At 33.2% G+C, this 20,990-nt stretch overlaps 3 protein-coding genes across 4 annotated transcripts in view; 2 read left to right on the top strand and 1 right to left on the bottom strand.

The window, feature by feature from the left end:
* Positions 1–1,447: 1,447 nt before the first annotated feature.
* Positions 1,448–10,992, top strand: LOC101501314 (uncharacterized). Of its 2 annotated transcripts, XM_012715061.3 has the most exons (9): positions 1,448–2,167; positions 2,393–2,471; positions 2,859–3,075; positions 3,431–3,633; positions 3,746–4,190; positions 4,288–4,647; positions 4,722–4,900; positions 5,028–8,000; positions 8,212–10,992. In XM_012715061.3, exons 3-9 carry the CDS (start codon positions 2,874–2,876, stop codon positions 10,837–10,839), a joined length of 6,990 nt encoding a protein of 2,329 aa, XP_012570515.1. In that variant the 5' UTR covers positions 1,448–2,167; positions 2,393–2,471; positions 2,859–2,873; the 3' UTR covers positions 10,840–10,992. The 2 variants fall into 2 exon arrangements, with proteins under 2 accessions (XP_012570515.1, XP_073222910.1); XM_073366809.1 differs by lacking the exon at positions 1,448–2,167 and having other exon boundaries at positions 2,250–2,471.
* A 3,936-nt stretch (positions 10,993–14,928) lies between these two features.
* On the top strand, positions 14,929–18,521 carry LOC101514824 (ETHYLENE INSENSITIVE 3-like 3 protein). The gene is made up of 3 exons (XM_004486878.3): positions 14,929–15,269; positions 16,088–17,885; positions 18,180–18,521. The coding sequence occupies exons 1-2, from the start codon at positions 15,235–15,237 to the stop codon at positions 17,850–17,852; spliced, it is 1,800 nt and encodes a 599-aa protein (XP_004486935.1). The 5' UTR covers positions 14,929–15,234; the 3' UTR covers positions 17,853–17,885; positions 18,180–18,521.
* An 889-nt stretch (positions 18,522–19,410) lies between these two features.
* The window catches only part of LOC101501631 (pre-mRNA-splicing factor ATP-dependent RNA helicase DEAH7), a 9,467-nt gene continuing 7,887 nt past the window's right edge, over positions 19,411–20,990 (bottom strand). The window contains exon 19 of the mRNA XM_004487179.4: positions 19,411–20,989. Within this exon, the coding sequence (XP_004487236.1) occupies positions 19,670–20,989 (1,320 nt within the window). The 3' untranslated portion in view covers positions 19,411–19,669. The remainder of the gene's footprint in view (position 20,990) is intronic.

Below are 20,990 nucleotides of genomic sequence, written 5' to 3'. Positions count from 1 at the left end.
TACTAATTGAAGGTGCAAACACAAGAAGTGTAAGGTTTAGGGTGTCACAAGAAAGGGGGGTTGAATTGTGTTTGACAAAATTGATAACTTTTTGCTAATTTGATGAAGGTCGACTGGTTTTTATGAATTACTTAGATAAGAAACAATCGGATTCAGAAGCAGCAAACAATGAAAGCATAAATAATTTGACACACATATTTATCCTGATTGACCATTAACTTGAATAATTCAGTCCCCTTATTCAGAATGTTTTAATTTACTAATTCAAATATCTTGAACTACAAAGCACGTGACCCTCCAAGTCAGTCTTCCCAAACAGTCTGACAACCCCAGACTTTTGAAGAACTAACCACCTTGACCCTACAAGTTAAATCTTCTCCTAACAACCTCATATTAATATTATAATCATTCATAATGTATCATGCATACATAATATCAATAATTTATTTAATCATCAATGCTCTCATTAAAGAAAACAAATCTCAAAATAATAAAAAATGAGACATAACATGTGGAACATAACATGCACTAGTACATTGACCAAAATCATAATAAAATCTTTTATATCTTCGGTTATTATTATTCAACAACTAAAAAATTCATTCCAAAAAAAATCTAAAAATTCTATAAGAACTATAAAATAAAATATTTTGGATAAGAAAATTCAACTTTAAAATTAGGTTTAATTACAGTTTCGATCACTTTATTTTTATCAGTTCGTAGAATTGGTTCCTTTATTTTAAATGTTTGACAATTTTGGTCATTTTCTAATTTTTTTTAACTTAGAAATCATGATTTGACATATTTTAGAATGATATGTCACACGATTTTATGATATAAAATCATCTAGATGCATTAATTATTTATATGTCATTAATTAAATTACAAAAATGAAATTTTTCTGAAGTTGAAAGTTTAGTTTTTAAAGGGTTTTATTGCGATTTCATATGTGATTAATCACTCTATATAATCGTATTATATATCACGTTATTTAAAGTATCTCGTATCATTATTTGTTAGCTAAAAAATTAAAATGAGAATCAAAACTATTTGATTTAGAAAATCGATTTCGTTAATTAGTAAAAATATATAGATTAAAACTACAATTAAGTAATTATTAACTAGTTGCTCATCACATTAAAATTAAAATTAGAATAAATTATTTTGTACAATATGACACATGTGTATTAAATAATATGTAGAATCTGATACCTAAACTATAGGATAACAAAAATTAAAATAATGGACATTTCATCATCACGAGCTTTGAGAATTCCGCTGTTAAGTTTCAATCAGAAATAATTAATAAGCACATCGTGAAGATTACGAATCTTGAAAAGCATATAACCTCGCTAAATCATTTTCATGTAATAAATGATTCTTAGACATCAAGTAAAATACAATGTCCTTCAGTTTTTGTGTATTTTTAAAATGTATATAAGTTATAAAAGATGAAAAATAACCGAAAGTCTCATGTTAAAAATAAACTTAGGAAAGATTGATGATAAGAAAAATTCCTTAAATTATCAACAAAAAAAAAAGTTCTATTTATCTTGTAATAAAAAACTGTGTATAGAGTAAATTTCAAACTTAACCAATTAATTAAGTCTAACCAACTAACCGATCTCTAAAATTATTAACAAAATTATATAACTTTAATGGATTTTGTTGTTCAAATAACACAAATGTAAAACAATTTAGTTGGGAAGGAAGAACCTACTTTGTATGCCGAACAAATTCTTAAAACAACACATATTATTATAAACGTTGGTGGATACTCTATATCTATAATATAATATGGTTATAAGGAAAAAAAGAAGATTATGAAGTAATAACATTAATGATCACAAAGACTAACTGAGCTAAAATTGTCACCATCAGACGGATTCTTCTAAGGTAATATTCCATATATAGTCCTATGTTGGCATATGCTGGACACACAGTAAAACTCTAGTACTTATCGAAGACCAGGTGAACAATATTTTCATCTTGTTCACTATATGGTTTTTAAAACTTTTTCAATCTTAATTGGGACCCTTCATTGATATTATATATATATTGTACTAATGAGCTCAGCGGTTTCATTCATATTTCCTCCTCACATGCCATTTGGCATCCATTAGGAATAACCAAATTGATGTGTTTCATCATCATCATCATCACTGAGGTAACTATAATACAACTTGATTATTACTTTTCTTCAATTTATTACCTTTTCTTTTCTTGCTTACTACCATGCATAATCATTTCTATACCAACATGTTTCATCTTTTGTCAGTGAGTCTATTTGATGTTTTCCAACAACATAAATATGTGTGTGTAACTCTATGTCATGCATTATTCACTTCAAGATATTCAAGAGTTTATGCTGACAATGATATTGCAATCACAGCAAGTTTTGCATGTAATGCTCCTAGCTGATTAAGTCCTCGTCAAGATTGATAATACACTGCACACTTCTCATCTCAAAGGTACATTTATCTGTCTCTCCACTTCTCTCTAACATTGATGAAATTTAGCAACTACCCTTAAGGAAAGAAAAAAGAATTATATAGAAAATAGTTTTTTCTTTCTTCCTTATTTCAACTCTTGTTAATTTTCCTCAAAGTTGGATGCAGTCATTGTAATAGTACTGATATTTGTAGTCCCGATACTTCTGACCGAAGTTGTGTCCTGATGTCTGACACCTGTCGATGTCAGACACAGACACTTTGATTACATTCAATTTATTCATTTTCTTAAATTATTACATGAGTCAAACATATTAGTATCAGTGTCATGGCTAGTGCCATGTCAGTATCCATGCTTCATAAGTATTGATTCCCTCAACTGATTTAAACAGCTTTCAAATACTACAGGTTTTGAATTAAGAGATGGATCCTGAAAGATCAATTGAGGAACAATTGTCCAAGCTACATCCTTCCTTGCCACTAAATACAAGAATTGGAATAGTTGGTGCTGGTCCAAGTGGAATATCAGCTGCTTATGCATTGGCAAGGCTTGGTTATAATAATATCACTGTCTTGGAGAAACACCATGCAGTTGGTGGCATGTGTGAATCAGTAGAAATTGAAGGTACACTAGCTATATCATAACAACACTCTACTCTCTAGCTGTTTCAATCAAAATTTCAAAAATTGGACCGAATCTTCCGGTTCAATCGGTTGAACCGGGAACCTGCTAGTTCGCTGGTTGGTTTGACCCCAGTAAAATCATAGTCTAGTCGAACCGGATTAAACTAAAATTGATGGTTTTCATTTAACTATTTATTTATTTTATTTTTATTTTCCACAATTTTAATACTTTTTTAATTTTTACCGATTGAACCAACTGAACCATGATATGGAGGTCACACGGATTCAATCTCCAGTCCGGTTTTTAAAACATTGGTTTCAGTTGACTACAAATTTAACTTAATATGTTTATGCAGGAAAAGTTTATGATCTGGGTGGACAAGTTCTGGCTGCAAGCAGTGCTCCTGTCATCTTTCATTTGGCAAAAGAGACAGGGTCAGCACTAGAAGAATTGGACTCCCACAAGCTTGCTGTTATTGACAGTTCCTCAGGAAAATACCAAGATATTAAAGTTGCTGATGATTATGTATCTGTTATGTCACTAACATTGAAAATCCAAGTTAGTCTTCTGTTAATTTCTTGTACACAGACACAAAGAAAATCATTTAGTTCATATGAGCTTAAAAAATACAAATTTGAATTATCTTAATTCTTCTTGGTGGTATTGACAGGAAAAGGTGAAGAATTCTGGTCGATTTGGGGTCCTTGCTGTCAGCGAAATTGCTGCAGACTTAACTCCGGAATATCTTGAGCATCATGGACTCAAATCAGTTCCTAAATCTGTTGCTTATGGTTACACTGCTTCAGGATATGGATTCATGCAAGACATGCCTTATGCCTATGTTCATGAATTTACCAGAACGTCCATGGCTGGAAAAATTCGACGATTTAAAGGTGGATATACGAGTCTTTGGCAGAAGATTGCTGAATCACTTCCTATAAAACTCCACTGTAACACCGAAGTCTTGGCAATAAGGCGGAATTCTGAGATTGTCGCTGTTAACGTCAAGAGCTCAAATGAAATTGAAACTATGGAATTTGATAAGATCATAGTCTCTGGTAACTTTCCATTAAAATATGGAAGAACTTATAGATTATCTCCTTCAACTTGCATAGGTATGCAAACTTTTAACTGCTCCATATTTACATATTATGTTTGTTGATTGCTTCAGCCATATATATAGATACCTGATGAGGTTAAGTTTTGTGGCAGATTGTGAAGCAGAAGTGATGGATTCTAGTGATATTGAAAAGGAGTTATTCAGCAAAGTAGAAGTAAATGACTACTACACCACTGTTTTCAAGATCAAAGGGCTGGATCATATGCCAGTTGGATTTTATTATTTTAATGAATATATGGAAGATCCAAGTACAATTGGAAATCCGGTTGCCATGCAGAAGTTTTATGCTGACACCGATATATTCTTGCTCTGGTCTTATGGCAACTCCTTTGATATTAAGGGACCAACTATCACTGAGCTTGCAATCAAGAATATTGAATCCATGGGGGGAGAAGTTGAGAGCTTTATTCTTCAGCGTCGCTTTAAGTATTTTCCTCATGTTAGCAGCCAAGGTATTTCAGTAGGTTTTTAAATTCCAAGTTCCCCCTTTGAAGTAAGAATTCTAAATTTTCAAGTTTGAATGCAGATATGAAAAACGGTTTCTATGAAAAGTTGGAATCAGAACTCCAAGGTTCAAGGAATACTTATTATGTCGGTGGACTTATGGCATTTGAGCTCACAGAGAGAAATTCATCTTATGCCATGGCTCTTATGTGCAAGAACTTTGCAAAGAGCAGTGATCTGCCGGTGTTTCCTTACACTAAGGTGATTTTCCATTTATATATCAATAACTGGTATTGATTTGAATAATCTGGATTTTTAAGTACTTTTAGGAAGACATATTTTCCATATATATATATGCATGAGCTAACTAAAAACATGTCTTATGCAGAGTTTGTTTCCCTTGCAAACTGAGTTTCAGAGAAAGGAACCTAAAGAACTAGCTGAATTGCCCGGTGTGCAATTTCCCGATTTGCCAACTTTGAATAGCTATTTAAAGCACTGGGGAACTCATCCAGTCACTCAAGACAGAACCCTTTATAGTTGGATAAATGAAGAAGGGAAAGTGATAGTTAAGAGGACATATAGAGAGCAACATTTAAATGCTTCTTGCATTGCAAGTAAACTCTTAAAAAGCCACAAGCCAGTTATCAAGCCTGGTGACAAGGTTCTTCTAGTCTATCTTCCCGGTCTAGATTTCGTCGATGCTTTCTTTGGATGTCTGAGAGCTAAAGTTATACCTGTCCCAGTTCTTCCTCCGGATCCCATGCAAAGTGGTGGGCAAGCACTTTTGAAAATTGAGAACATTGCCAAGTCATGTGGCATGGTTGCAATTTTATCAACGGTAGCTTATCACTCAGCAGTCCGTGCAGGTTTAGTGAAAAGTTTTATCACGTTGAAAAACGGGAAATCCTCAGCTCGGTGGCCAAATCTTCCGTGGCTGCACACCGATACTTGGGTCAATAACTCGAGAAGTTCTGCTATTGAGGATTTATATGATCAGTGTGAATCTAAGAGTGGTGATATATGTTTCTTGCAGTTTACTTCAGGCTCAACTGGTGATGCTAAAGGAGTCATGATCACTCATGGAGGGCTAATTCACAATGTGAAGCTGATGAGAAGCAGATACAAGAGCACCTCAATGACAGTGCTAGTGAGCTGGCTTCCTCAGTATCATGACATGGGGCTGATTGGAGGACTTTTTACAGCTCTTGTTAGCGGTGGAACGGCCCTTCTGTTTTCACCGATGACATTCATCAAGAAACCACTCTTATGGATAGAAACCATGAGCAAGTATCAAGCAACTCACAGTGCCGGACCGAACTTTGCTTTTGAGTTAGTCGTTCGAAGGTTAGAGTCTGACAAGGATAAATTTCAGAATCTAGACCTTTCATCCATGATTTTTCTTATGGTTGCCGCAGAACCAGTGAGACAGAAGACTCTGAAAAGATTTCTTGAGCTAACCGGTCCTTATGGCTTGTCTCAAAAGGCGATGGCTCCTGGATACGGCTTAGCAGAAAATTGTGTGTTTGTCAGTTGTGCATTTGGAGAAGGCAATCCTATTCTTGTTGACTGGCAGGGACGAGTTTGCTGCGGATATATTCATCCGGGGAATGCAGATATTGACATCAGAATAGCTGATCCAGATAGCGGCGAAGAGCTTCAGGAAGATGGAAAGGAAGGAGAAATCTGGATCAGTAGTCCAAGTGCAGGAATAGGATACTGGGGGAAGGAAGAATTGAGTAAGCAAACCTTTAGAAACCAGCTTCCAAACCATCCTGGACGTGCCTACACAAGAACCGGAGACTTGGGAAGGATAATTGATGGAAAGCTATTCATCACTGGAAGAATCAAGGATCTTATCATTGTGGCTGGAAGAAATATATATTCCTCAGATGTTGAAAAGACGGTTGAGAGTTCGTCTGAATTTCTTCGTCCCGGATGCTGTGCTGTCATTGGGGTCCCTGAAGAAACTTTATCAGCAAAGGGGATTTCCTTGCCAGATGGTTCTGATCAGGTTGGCTTGGTTGTGATTGCAGAACTGAGGGATGGTAAACCAGTTAGCAAAGATGTGGTTGACAATATTCAAACTCGTGTGGCTGAAGAACATGGAGTCAATGTTGCTTCTGTCAAGTTGATCAAGCCTAAAACCATCAGCAAAACAACATCAGGAAAGATTAAAAGATTTGAATGTCTCAAACAGTTTGCGGATGGAACACTGAGTTTGGTACCACAACCTGTTTTGACAAAGAAAACACTACTAAGATCATTCACTACAGGAACGTGTAAAGAAGGAAGAACACCACGGGCGCGGTTAGCGAATAGTACACCTATAACTAGTCCAAGAATCAGTAACAAGGAAATTCTTGAATTCTTGAAAAGGCTTGTTTCTGAGCAGGCTGGAATCTCGGTAAGCAGCATCTCTGTCACAGACAACATGTCAACCTACGGAATGGATTCAATTAGTGTGGTTAAAGCAACTCAAAAACTCTCAGATTTCCTCGGAGTTCCGGTTGCGGCTATCGATGTTTTCAGTGCATCCTGCATTGAAGAATTGGCCAACTTCCTCGGAAATCTTCTGTTGAAGTCTCAGCCTCACCTTCTAAACAACCAATCCTTTTCTCCAGAAGCTGAAACAGAATCTACTGAACTGTTTGTTGATGTGTCCAAGTCTCACCGATGGAGTATATGTTTCCTTCAACTCTTAGCACTTTTTTACATTTCTGTCCTGCTAGTTTCTCCTGCTTATTTATCTATCACAACTTTTCAAAGTCTCATAGAAAGAGTCGATAAATCATTATACATAATTCCTTGGTCAAACTATCTAATTTCACTTATTTTAGCACCACTTTCTTGGATCCTTTGCATTGCTTCTACATGCATTTGCATTTCATTTTTCGGAAATTCTTTCTTGAGGCCAAATTATGCTCTTTCTCCTGAAATATCCATCTATTCAATGGACTTTGTTAAGTGGTGGGCACTTTATAAAAGCCAGGAAATTTCTTCCAAAGTTCTGGCTATACACCTCAAAGGAACAGTTTTTCTGAAGTACTGGTTTGAGACACTTGGTGCAAGAATTGGATCCTCAGTTTTGATCGATACAGTTGACATAACCGACCCATCTCTGGTTTCAATTGGAGATGAAGCTGTCATTTCTGAAGGGGTTTTGGTTCAAAGCCATGAGGTAAAGAATGGAGTTCTAAGTCTCCATCCTATTAGAATCGGCCGAAATTCTTCCATTGGACCTTATGCTGTTATTCAAAAAGGAAGTGTCATCAAAGAAGGAGCTGAGGTACAACCACTACAGAAAGTTGAAGGAGGACAGCACGTGCTCAATCCTTCAAAGCTTAATAATGTTAAAGAGGTTAGTTCTGAGTACCAATACATTTCATATTCTAATAAGACCATGCAAATGTTTCAAAAAAAAATTTGAGTAGTTAATGAGATGTAAACATGGTCATGCTTTGTTGCTCAAAACTTCATTCTATATAATAATTTTCCATGAATCATGATATATTGAATTTATGACAGAAAGAAATTGAACTTTTCCTTTTTTTTGTTTTGTTTTGTTTCAGAATGCAGTGTTGCTTGTTACCACCAGCAAAACTGAGTCTAATGCTATATATCATTTTCTTGGGATTTATCTTGTTGGCTTTCTTAGTTCCCTTGCTGCAGCTATAACCTACTTCATGTATACATGGTTCTTCCAAAAACCTTCTTCATTCCAAAGCTTTTCATTTGTTTGCATATGTGGAGCCTTCCATTGGATTCCATTTACTCTTACTGCATATGCTACCATGTTTTCTGATGTTCCATCAAATCCCTTTGATTTTGCCATTTCATTTACATGTGCATACTTGCTTCATGGTCTCATTCTCACCTCTCTCACTTGTTCTTTGACTTTTTTACTCAAAAGTCAAAAGCAAACACACTTCAAAACATGGCTACAACAACAACTAATCCTTTCCTGCCACCTTAGATTTGCAAAGCTGCTCTCAGGAACAGAAGCTTTCTGTGTATATTTACGTCTTCTCGGTGCCAAAATTGGCAAACATTGTTCCATTAGAGCCATCAATCCAGTTTCAAACCCTGAGTTAATGTCCATTGGTGATGGTGTTCATCTTGGTGACTTTAGCCGCATAATCACTGGTTTCAATTATTCCAATGGATATGCTTGTGGAAAAGTAGAGGTTCAAGATAACTCAGTTGTTGGTAGTCAAAGCTTAATTCTCCCTGGTTCTCTTGTTGAAAAGAATGTCATTCTAGGTGCACTTTCTTTTGCTCCAATGAATTCTATACTCCATGAAGGCAGTGTTTACATCGGATCTCAAACCCGAGTTACAATGAGGAACTTAGGAAATGCTAATTTTGATGAAAGAATAGAGGTGATGGACATGGACTACAAGAAAATAGTTGCAAATTTGGCAGCAAATTTAGCTGCAACAACTATGAATGCTAAAGCAAGATATTTTCATCGCATCGGTGTTAGTGGCAAAGGGCAGTTGAAAATATACAACAAACTTGATGAAAGTATTCCAATGCACAAGATTTTTCACCCTGGAAAAAGCTACCCTATCATAGTAAGACATAGTAATAGTCTGAGTGCTGATGATGATGCAAGAAGCGATGCGCGTGGTGCTGCTTTGAGGATACTTTCTGACGAACCTACGAAAGATTCTTCTTATTCTCATCCTTCTACTCTTATTGATTTAACACTAAAAACAGGAAATGCATTCTATGCTCGAAATCTCGCCGATTTTGCAAGCTGGCTTGTGTGTGGACAAGCTGCAAGGGAAGAACTCGTGAAGGCCGCTCCACATGTTGGCGATGCAGTGTGGAGTTCTCTCAGACAGGCTGATTCATATGCTGAACTGCATTACTACTCAAACTATTGCAGGCTCATGAGGTTCCAAGATGGAAAACAAATGTATGTGAAATTCAAGTTAAGGCCTTATGACACAAGCATCAATGAAGACAAAGGTAAAGTTAATCCAACAGGGATTCTTCCACCAGAGACAGGTACAATTCCTAGAGATGAAAACGATTTGCGTCCTTTGCTTTTCCTTGCTAATGATTTTCAAAACCGTGTTAGTTCCACCAATGGAGTTTCTTATGTTTTCCAAATGCAACTAAGACCCGTGCCAGATGAAGAACACGGCCGCGAGGTTGCGTTGGATTGTACTAAACCATGGGATGAAAACCAATTCCCTTTTATTGATGTTGGAGAGATTAACATCAACGAGAATCTTTCAATGGAAGATTCACAGAAACTTGAGTTCAATCCTTATCTCAGAAGCAATGAATTAGATGTGATTTCAGCTACTTCCAACACACAAAGTGCTTCAATTGATCATGGCCGTTCATTAATCTATGAGATTTGTCAGCATGTGCGCAATAGACAGCCACTCCCAGAAGCTTGGAGAAACCTCGTACAACAATCCAATGTTAAGGTTGACTTGTCCTGTTGTCCAATAGCATCATCATCACCATCATTACCTGAAAAAGAACCATTGCTGAAGAAAGCATCAACATTGACATTGACAAGAACATGGTATCAAACACTATCAGCACTCTTCATTCAACCATTGCTACAAACATTTTTACCTTACATGGTGATTGGTTTATCAGTTTTTGTTCCTCTAAACTTGGTTTTTTATTTTAAGGATGTTAAGAAACATCAACTGCATTGGTTGCTTCCACTTTTTTGGATTCTCTCAGGTACTTTGGCTGCATTAGCATGTGTTATAGCCAAAAGGGTTCTCATTGGAAAAAGGAAAGTTGGTGAAACAATACCAATATGGAGTATGAAAATTGTGATGGATAGTACATGGCAAGCTATTAGAACATTGGTTGGTGATTATTTCATGGATATGACAAAAGGGTCATTTTTGTTTGTTATTTGGATGAAGTTGATGGGATCAGACATTGACATGGATGGTTATGTTGATAGCATGGGAGCAATGTTGAATCCTGAAATGGTGAAGATTGAGAGAGGAGGTTGTGTTGGAAGAGAGGCATTGTTGTTTGGACATATATATGAAGGTGATGAAGGAGGGATGGTGAAGTTTGGTGAAATCAAAATTGGTGAAGATGGTTTTGTTGGGAGTAGAGCTGTGGTTATGCCTGGTGTTCAACTGGAGAATCAAGCTAATCTTGCTGCATTGTCTCTTGCCATGAAAGGAGAAATCATTAGATCAAGATAGATAAATATATTATTATTTCACTTTTTATACTATATATATATGATTATCGTGTATTTTTTTTCTTCCGCATAACGAATGAATCATAAATATTAATGTAAATTTGTTCCAACTATGAGATTTAGAATTCAAATAAAAGATAAATATCATCATAAATCAGTCACAATTATGAAATTTTTTGATTGAATTTAAAATAAGACATTCAATATTTAGGAGTTGAAGTAAAATTAAGTAGTGGTGTATATTTATTACATCATTCAACTAGTTTGTTTTTTATGCTAAACAAATGTTACGTCAAGCTTTTTAATGATTTGATGTTGTAGCATTTGTCACCACATAATAATGTGAGTTATTATGGAATTATAAATATCTCTTAATCAATAAGAAGAATCTAATTATTATAAAATAAATAGAAGAATCTAATGTAGTTTGAGACAAAAATCTAGTGCTATGCTTTATCTAAATTTAGGTGGGTTAATTTAAAATTAGTGTGTGGATAACTCAATTATGGTGCTCTCACGTGATAGGCTCAAACATGGCTGAATTAATTCCGGCATAAGGACTCGAATAAATAAGTGAAGGGAAAATATGCTTCTTTCAACCCAAAGAATGACTAAAAATATAGAAAATTATGCACTAGTTTTTCAAGTGCATGTCCGATAAATAATAATAGTTTTGATGATGTGGCAATAATTTAAGCGATGTTGAGATGAAAAAGTAAAAAATCATGATAATGTATAATTTAAATTTAATTTTAAATTATTTAGTTTCACTTTAATAAATTTTAAAAGAATAAATAAATATAAATAAGATTTTATTCCGTGTAAAACTTTTTTTATTTGATATGCTCCTCATATGTATATATTAAATTTTTTATATTTTCAGTGATAAATATTAATCTCGTATTTTTTTTAGAATTCATCAATGTCAAATATGTGTTTTATATTTTTTTTTTATTAATGAAAAATATTTTTTCTATGTTTCTTTCTTCATATTAGTGATAAATAAGTATTATTTATTTTATATTTATTATCAATGATAAATGTTTATTCAATATTTTTTTATATTTATCATTTAAAAATCTCTAATCAAATATAAGTTCTTGCGATTATCAATAATGAGAGAAATAAAGAATAAAATGCAATAAATAATATGTAAGAAGGAACTAATTTAGATTTGAAATGAATTGTGAAATTGGAATATAAATCTAAATGTGAAAGGACGAAAAAGCATATACATTAGTTAATAGGTAGAGAAACAAAAAAAATACATTAAATAATATAGAATAAATAAATTATATTAGTTAATAAATAATACGTTGAAACAAATAATACATTTGATAATAGAGAGCAAATAAAATATATATTGGTTAGTAGCTAGTAAGTTGGGTAAAAAAGTATTTTAGACTAAAATATTCATATCTTTAATTAGGTGTCAATTGATGGAATAAAAGTAGTTATATAATATTAAATGTATTTTACTTTTAAATATATATTAGATTGATTTTTTTTTTTTTTGTGAAACTTTTAAAGCAAGGAAAATAAATATAAATTATTTTTATTTTTATTTTTATTTTCAAATATTACTAGGGTGCTATTAAGTAATTTAGAATTAAATTTATATTTCACATTGCTTTAGTTTTTCAGTTCATCATGTACATATTATTTAAATTATTATTACATAACTAAATTGAAATTCAAATTAAGAAGATGGTCAAATGTGAATAATTTAAAAAATGGGAACCAAAGTCTATACTAAAACTGTTGATTTAATAAAATGAGGGGACACAAATTATATTTTAACCTTATTTTTAATATACATTCTCTAATTGATTGAAATTCAAACTAACTATACTATATTACGTAGATCTTACATAAATTTAGTGAGATTTAAAAATTTCAACTAATTTAAAAATAGATTTGACTCATTTAAATTGAAAAATTAGTGAAGTGAAGTGATTAGATTAATAGTTGATATTAATATAATTCAATCATATATATTATATGAAGAAAAAAATTATTTAATAATCAATAATAAATATTATTTATTTTATTCTTTAAAATAAATAATTCATTTTAGAATAATAAAATTATGAAAAAAAAATATTTTAAAAATAGTGTATTAATGAATATGATGTCAGTGTAATTCTTTAAAATTTCATAAAAGTTAAATACGAACGAATTTAATAAAAAAACACTCACGATTCATTGATACATCACAAATCTAGAGTGTCTATTTAACAATTGAAAAACTTTATTTGACAATAACAATTAAAAAAAAAAACCTTAAAAAGTTAAAGTTTAGAATAAGAGACCCTGCAACTTGTAGGAATATCTACAATAATTTCAACGAGAATAAAGAGATCAACCAAATATTTAACACTATTTGAGGTGGTAGCCTGGTCATTATCAATCAAGTAATTTTAAACCTTTTTTAAGGCAACTTTAAGCCTTTTTTTAAATGAAATTTAACTGGTCTAAAAATTTTAATTTTTGTCTGACTGAAGATTAAATTTAGTTTATATAATAAATTTAGTTCAGAAAAAAAAATGTAAAAAAAAAAAATAAGTATAATAACATTAATATGTTTAAAATACATCGTTTTTTAAGCAGTCTAAATACATTGTTTTTATATACCTTTATTTTAAAATATGTTATTGTGTTAATCTGAATATACTGTAATTTTCCATTATATTTTGCTTTTTGTTATAACTTTTTCTAATGTCGTGATATGTTTATCTAATATAATTTAATTTATATATTTTAGTCATTTATTTAATAATATGTAGTTTTAAATTCACTAAATATAATATTAAAATAGTATTGTATTTAGTTACATGATAATGCATAAAAATTAAATAATATATAGTATTAAATTAAATTAGATTAATTTAAATACAGAATAATAAATAAGGGAATAACTAAATGAATGTCAACATAGTAATGGTTTGTTATTTTATCAAAAATGTTGTTTCTTTATTATAAAAACCACGTTTCAGTTTTTTAAGTTTTAATTTAACTAATAAATATTAATACTATTAAATTAAATGTTATGTTTTGAGATAAAACTAAAAAATTTACAATTGTGTATGAATTTTAATAGTATTTATCATCTCTTTTACAAAAAAAAATTATTTCCTTAAGTGTCTAAAGTTCAACTAACATTTAATTTTTTTTGTTAAATATATACCCCTCATGCTTTTGTTCTCCTCTTTTTATTAATGCAATTTTAAATTATAAAAAGAAAAAAAATACTTAGCGACTATTTTTGATTTTGATGACTACCATTATTATTAATTATCGGCAAAAGAAACAAATATTAATGTATTTATGTGTTTAGTGACTAACCTCACATATACTAAACGTCTGAAAAGTAAAAAATCTTAAAATCTTATATTAATGTCGTTGCATTGCATGTAGTAATTGAGTTATATTTATAAAAGTGTATCTTTCTATATTGTGTTTAATTGTATATATTTTCTATTGTGTTTTATTGTATAATGTTCATTTTAATTTAACTTGTTGATTTTTTTTATGAAATGTTTGCTTGATATTTATGTCATATAAATTTATTTATATTCTAATTTTTTTATTAAATAAATTTAAGATAGGAGAATGATACTCCAAATTTAAATTTTAATATATTTTTTATATTTTTAAATAATAATTTAATTTGAGGAAAAACCGTATTTTTAAGATAAAATAACTAAATTGTAAAAGATAAGATTGTGCTAAAAAAAATCTTATAAAAATTGGTAATTGCCTTTGAAATGTTATTTTTCTATAGTATAAATTTTAATTTAAAAATAAATATTATGTTAACGAGATTTATAGATAAAAATATTGTAGTAAAATAGACAATAAATTATAATTATTTTAAAGTTATATTATATTATTATATAGATTTCCTTTTTCTTTTCCATGGTACCAAAAAATAGTATGGTATGTATTTATATTTAAATGATACTATGTCTTTTCAAAAAAATAAAAATAAAAAGAATTATGGAATGATATTATAGACCCAAAAGGAATAAAGTTGACTGATTGAGGGCTAAGGTACACAGTATACATGAATTTGGAGTAATGTATGGAATCTTCACATTTTCTCTCTCTTCTCTCTGTTTTTCTCTCTCCTCTCTCTCTCTCTCTCTTAACTATTTATCTAAAGCATCACCGAAATGAATTGAATTAAAAAAATTGGGGACAATTTGGGTCGCAAAATCAAAACCCTTTTTGGGTTCTTATGATTTATTGGTGAATTCGTCATCGTCGTCATCTCCATCAACAATAAAATAAAATAAAATAAAAACGCAGCGTACCCACAACGAATCGTTCATTTTTTTGTGATTGCAATTCGCAAATTCATCCTTCGTGTAATCTTTCGCACCAATTTTCATAGATGGGTGATATTGAAGAAATTGGAGCTGATGTTTGGTATGTGTCAAAAGTTCTTCAATTTAGTTTTTTATTTTTTATTTTTTATTTATGTGACATGTTTCTTGATTCTCTTAGATTTTTTTTTTAGTTTTTTCTTTTTTCTTTTTCAATGATTTATTTTATTTTTGGATAATTGTAGCTTTGCTCCATGAATTTTATCTGATTTTATCAAGAATTGACTTAGTTGGATTGTGTCTATGTGTTGTTGAGATTAATCCTATATAAATTTTCAACAGTTTGTAAGTTTTCAATTTGATTGATAATTTGAACTACTGTGCAATAATGTTACTGATGAATCTAGTCAATCTATTATATCTTCTGTGTGAAATCTTTGGGAACTTTAATGTTGTTAAATTGGTAAAGATGTTTGTCTCTTGTCCTATGTAGCACCAACACTTTTTGATCAAAGGCGTAATTCTCGGTGTCCAACTTGTGTCAGTGTCCAACTTCACTGACATGGTATTGACACCTTGATTACATTCAATTAATTCATTTTCTCAAATTATTACTGGTGTTGTGTTCGTGTGAGTATCCGTGTTTTATAGCTCTCGTCTGGTCCTTAGGGTTGAAATATAATAATTTTAAGTTTAACTGTTAAATAGTTTGCATTTTAATATGTTTAATGTTTCAATAATCATTTAGAATATGCAAGTTTATCTTTTGTATCTTTGGAGGCCAATTCGACCTATTCTTTAAGTTCAAAGTATGTGTCATTTTATTTTGTTTGATAGATTTTTCTTAGCAATCAAGTTTAGAGAACTTGTTATATATTGATTGGAGCATGTTCTGATTAATGGTGTTGTGCTGAACCACAGCTCAGATATAGATGTTGACGATATTAGATATCACAATATAGCTGAGAAAGATGTCAGCGATGAAGAGATTGAACCAGAAGATTTGGAGAGGCGGATGTGGAAGGATCGTATCAAACTCAAAAGGCTCAAGGAAAAACAAAAGCTTGCGGCACAGCAAGCTGCAGAGAAGCAAAAGCCAAGGCAGTCAACTGATCAAGCTCGCAGAAAGAAAATGTCGAGGGCTCAAGATGGGATTCTTAAGTATATGCTGAAGCTTATGGAAGTCTGCAAAGCGCGTGGATTTGTGTATGGAATCATTCCTGAGAAGGGAAAGCCTGTTAGTGGTTCTTCAGATAACATAAGAGCTTGGTGGAAAGAAAGGGTGAAATTCGATAAGAACGGCCCTGCAGCCATAGCCAAGTACGAAGCAGAGTGTCTTGCTATGAGCGAGGCTGATAATAACCGAAATGGGAACTCCCAGAGCATGCTTCAAGACCTGCAAGATGCAACACTTGGGTCACTCTTATCTTCTTTGATGCAACATTGTGATCCTCCTCAGAGGAAATATCCGTTGGAAAAGGGTATTCCCCCGCCTTGGTGGCCAACTGGGAATGAAGATTGGTGGTCGCATTTGAATTTACCTCATGGTCAGAGTCCTCCGTATAAGAAGCCACATGATTTGAAGAAGATGTGGAAAGTGGGAGTGTTAACTGCTGTTATAAAGCACATGTCGCCCGATATTGCAAAAATAAGGAGGCACGTCCGCCAATCAAAATGCTTGCAAGACAAGATGACAGCAAAGGAAAGTTCGATTTGGTTGGGTGTATTAAGTCGAGAAGAAGCTCTCATTAGGCAGCCAAGTAGTGATAACGGTACGTCTGGAATAACCGAAATGCCACCTGGTGTTCCTGTCGAGAATAAGCAAGCTGCTGCTAGCAGTGCTAGTAACTACGATGTTGACGGTATCACTGATGATGGCGTTGGTTCTGTTTCTTCTAAAGAAGACAGAAGCAATCAGTTTATGGATACCGAACCATCAGATAACTCGCGCAGGAATCCTGTTCAATATACAGATCAAGCTAAGAAGCAACCTAGAAAGAAAAGACCCCGTTCGAAGTCAAGTGCAACCGAAAAATTACCAGCGCAATCTGACAATGAAATTTTGCATGTTGAACCTAGAAGCAAAATGCCAAATATGAACGAAACAGAAGCACAGGTTGTCGGACTCCAGATTCCTCATGAAAATGAACAGGGCAACGGGACAGATTCTGTTTTGAGATTGCCGAATAAAGGACACGAGGTGCCAGCTCAGCTACCAGCACCCGAGTTTGATCATATCTCTTATCTGCATGCAAACAATATGATATCCTCAGAAAATGTGTATATGGGTGGAAGGCCATTGCACTATCCTCAGTTGCAAAACCCCAACATACCCAACATGCCACACGAAGCTGCTTATAATATTTACAATCCAGTGGCTGGATATGGTCCTAGCCACGATGGGCAGCATTTGCAGCCCGGAAACAGTGAACCAATTAGGCCGGAGAACTCTGCAATATCTATGCCTGCAGGTGCAGCACAAATGAAAGGTGATGAAATTAATGGAGGAGACTTGAATTATTTCGGCAAAGACGCGTTCCAAAATGAGCTCGATCGGCCTATAGATCCCTTCTTTGGCTCGCCAATCAGTAACTTGTCATTTGATTTTGGAGGACTTAACAGTCCACCATTCCATTTAGATGATTTCTTGGGTGATGATGAAATGATCCAATACTTCGGAGCATAGATGATTATTGGAACTAGTGACTCAGCAGAAGCTGTAAGTGCTATTCTTCTCTCAAATTGTTATATGTTTGGAAGACTATGTTTTACTGCAAAAATTGAGTCTGTATCTGGAAAATTGATTTTTACATGTTTGAATATTAAGTATAACTGATTTTGTCTTTAGAATTAGTTCTAACTTGAAATTTTTGCCTCTGCAATTGATTTTGAGCCTCAAATTTATAGTTCAACTCATTTTTCTATGAATGTACCTAAATATAAATCACTTAATATTCAACTTGATTTTTCGCAATAATCAATTTTTATCTTGCTTGTTTCACCCTTTTTCCAGGAACTAAAGAAATTCCAGCACTCAATGTTCAAATGGGTGAAGGTTCAAAGATTGATATTAACGTTTATGCAGTTTGAGGCGGAAAGGTATAATAATGTTAACATTGATGAGAAGTCTTAAATTTGCTGTGCTTGAAGAACCGACTGAATTGTAGTATGAATTTTGTTTAATTAATTATTACCCCATTACCATATCAATATATGTTTTGGGGTTTCATGTAAATGCGTTATTTGTTGGGTTGGTTGAACTACACATTTGAATATTTTTAGGTTAATTTATTTGGGATAGGGTTGCTTCAATGCTTCTAAATTTTAATAAATTATCGGTCTTTGTGGTCTTTTATTCTGCTTTTCGTATATGTCCTCTCTATATATATATATATTACATAGTTATTTTTGGAATTATTTATGGAATAATTATGGAGTCAACAGATCTCCACCTTCTATGAGTATAATTTGATTATATACTCACTCAGAAAAAAAGTATATTCATTTTGGTTTTATAGAAATTCATAAATTGTGTTTTTTCAATATTGTAGTGAGACAATAAAATTTCGCCGAATGTACCAACTAGAAACCCATAAAATTTGTATTAGATTCAAAATTAAAATTTGTCAATTTCATTGATTTAAAAAATACTGGTATTTAATATATTGTGTTAGATCTTGTTCGAGCATCCTAGTATTTCAACTTCTCCAAGATTGCTTTGGGTGTGGAAAAGCTACAAAGTATTTTTCAAAAATAGTTTGGTCAATCGAAAGGATAATGGAATTCTTCAAAATGCACTTTATGAAGGATATTGATCATTGAAGTCTAAATTAATTCTCTCCCCCTCCCATCTCAGATTCGAGATACTTGACAAAGTCACCCCTCATGGTGGTTCATCGTTTGAACTATCTCTTTTTTTATCGTTCCTTTATAACCCTAAATGTTATCTTCAAATTGTGTTTTTGCACTTGTCTCGTCTTAGGACCTCTTCGTATCTTGGATGTTCTTTATTGTTTTGTTGTCATTGATCTTCGTTATCATATTTAATCATTGTTAGAAGTGGACATGAGTGTGACAAATTCATCGTACAAAGTGGCGATATTCTATGAATTTTGAGTATCACAAACATTTACTTGTTTGAATTTTGAAGTAATTACGAATTAAGTCAAATATTTAATAATTATGATCTATTATTGACATGAAAAGAAAAAGAAAAAAACAAGCTTTGCACAGTGAAAGCATAATAGATGACAACTGAAACAATGTATTACAAGTTGGGGTGATCGATGCATTTCTTCATTACAACAGTGAATGAAATAAATACATAAGTGAAATCAAGTATGAATGTGTTATAACAAAATTCCTATGAGTAACCTCAAGAGCAAGAAGTAGCCTTGAAAAAACAAAAATCAACTTCAAACAACAACCAAATAATTCATACTTTTTCGATTACTCATTAAAATCGGAATGTAGGTTTTTTTTCGATTACTCATTATACAACATTTACAAACCAAATCTTTTTGGTCTCAAGAATGTGGTAGAACCCTTTTTTAAACCTGGCATGGAAATCTGCTGCTGATTCTTAGCCATCTTTTCCTTCTCCCTCTGTTTATTTTCTCTCTCAAACTCTGCTTGCGTCTTCTTTAAATTCTCCATCTCCTCCTCCATGGCCGTTTTCTCTTGTTTCTGTTTCTTTTTATGCTCCAGTAGTGATGTATCAGACTCCTTCACAGAGAAAAACATGGGTCCCAGCTCAGCGAGCCAATGGGGCTCCACCGCTGTGGCGCACTGCATGTACTCCTTCGTGGTAAGGATCAACTCGTGATAAACCACATAATCAGGAGTACAACCCATGCCGTAGAGAGCACTACTGGGGTGTAGATGACATGGCATCCCATTCCGGGAGTTAACATACTCCCCGACGCCCTTTAATCTTGCTGAATTGTGGAAGTACGCAGAACAAATTGCTTTTCTGACGACATCTGTATCCGGAAAACATGTAGTTAAGGGAATTTTTAGAGTCTTGAGAATATCAAGCAGCTGGGATCTCACTTCTCTAGCCTTTCTTAGACCTTTAACGTGCAGATAATGGTCATTACACCAATCACCTCTGTAATCGTGTTGTTTCCATTGCTGATAAACATTGTAAAGGGTTAAATGATCGGATTCGGGCACAAAAAATCTTTCGCGTGCAGCATCACTCTCCTCTGCTCGGTCTTTTGGCCTAAAGAAAACAGATGGTACTGAAAGCATGGAAACAATTGTCAGAACCTCCTCGAGACACCCCAACTGTTCACCCATCAAAAGCATCTTAGCAAGCGGAGGATCCAACGGAAACTCAACCATTTTCCAGCCAAGATCAGTCAATCCCCCGACATTGTTAAGGGCACCCAACACCCACAATTGGTACATAGAATTGAGAATATTATCCTGTGGAGGTGGATCCATGAAATCAAAATCAAGTAAATTTTCAACTTTAAGAGATTTCAGTAACAAGACCACATTGCCAAGGTTAGTCCTCTGAATCTCTGGAACAGGACTGGCCAACATTTCATTTAGGTATGCACTCTCTGTATACAATCGATAGCATGTACCAGGGCCAGTTCTACCAGCTCGACCAGCACGCTGATCAGCAGCAGCACGGCTAACAGGGAAGACTTGGAGAGCATCCATGCCCATCCTAGGGTTGTACACCTTCATTTTCCCATAGCCTGTGTCTATGACATAGAAGATACCATCCACAGTCAATGATGTCTCAGCAATATTAGTCGCCACAATGCATTTGCGTGCACCGTCTTCAGCTTTCTGGAATATCTTTGCTTGC

Source organism: Cicer arietinum, chromosome 1 (genome assembly GCF_000331145.2).
Source record: "Cicer arietinum cultivar CDC Frontier isolate Library 1 chromosome 1, Cicar.CDCFrontier_v2.0, whole genome shotgun sequence".
NCBI classification, from domain to species: Eukaryota; Viridiplantae; Streptophyta; class Magnoliopsida; order Fabales; family Fabaceae; genus Cicer; species Cicer arietinum.
The sequence above is the reverse complement of the archived record's forward strand: the minus strand, read 5'-3'. Positions and strand labels throughout refer to the sequence as shown.

Bases quoted from the DNA above. Each gene is read 5' to 3' on its own strand.
- LOC101501314 (XM_012715061.3), top strand. From the start codon at position 2,874: ATGGATCCTGAAAGATCAATTGAGGAACAATTGTCCAAGCTACATCCT. The intron at 4,191-4,287 runs GTATGCAAACTT...GTTTTGTGGCAG, and splicing joins ATCTCCTTCAACTTGCATAG to ATTGTGAAGCAGAAGTGATG. The intron at 4,901-5,027 runs GTGATTTTCCAT...TGTCTTATGCAG, and splicing joins CGGTGTTTCCTTACACTAAG to AGTTTGTTTCCCTTGCAAAC.
- LOC101514824 (XM_004486878.3), top strand. From the start codon at position 15,235: ATGGGTGATATTGAAGAAATTGGAGCTGATGTTTG. The intron at 15,270-16,087 runs GTATGTGTCAAA...GCTGAACCACAG, and splicing joins GAAATTGGAGCTGATGTTTG to CTCAGATATAGATGTTGACG.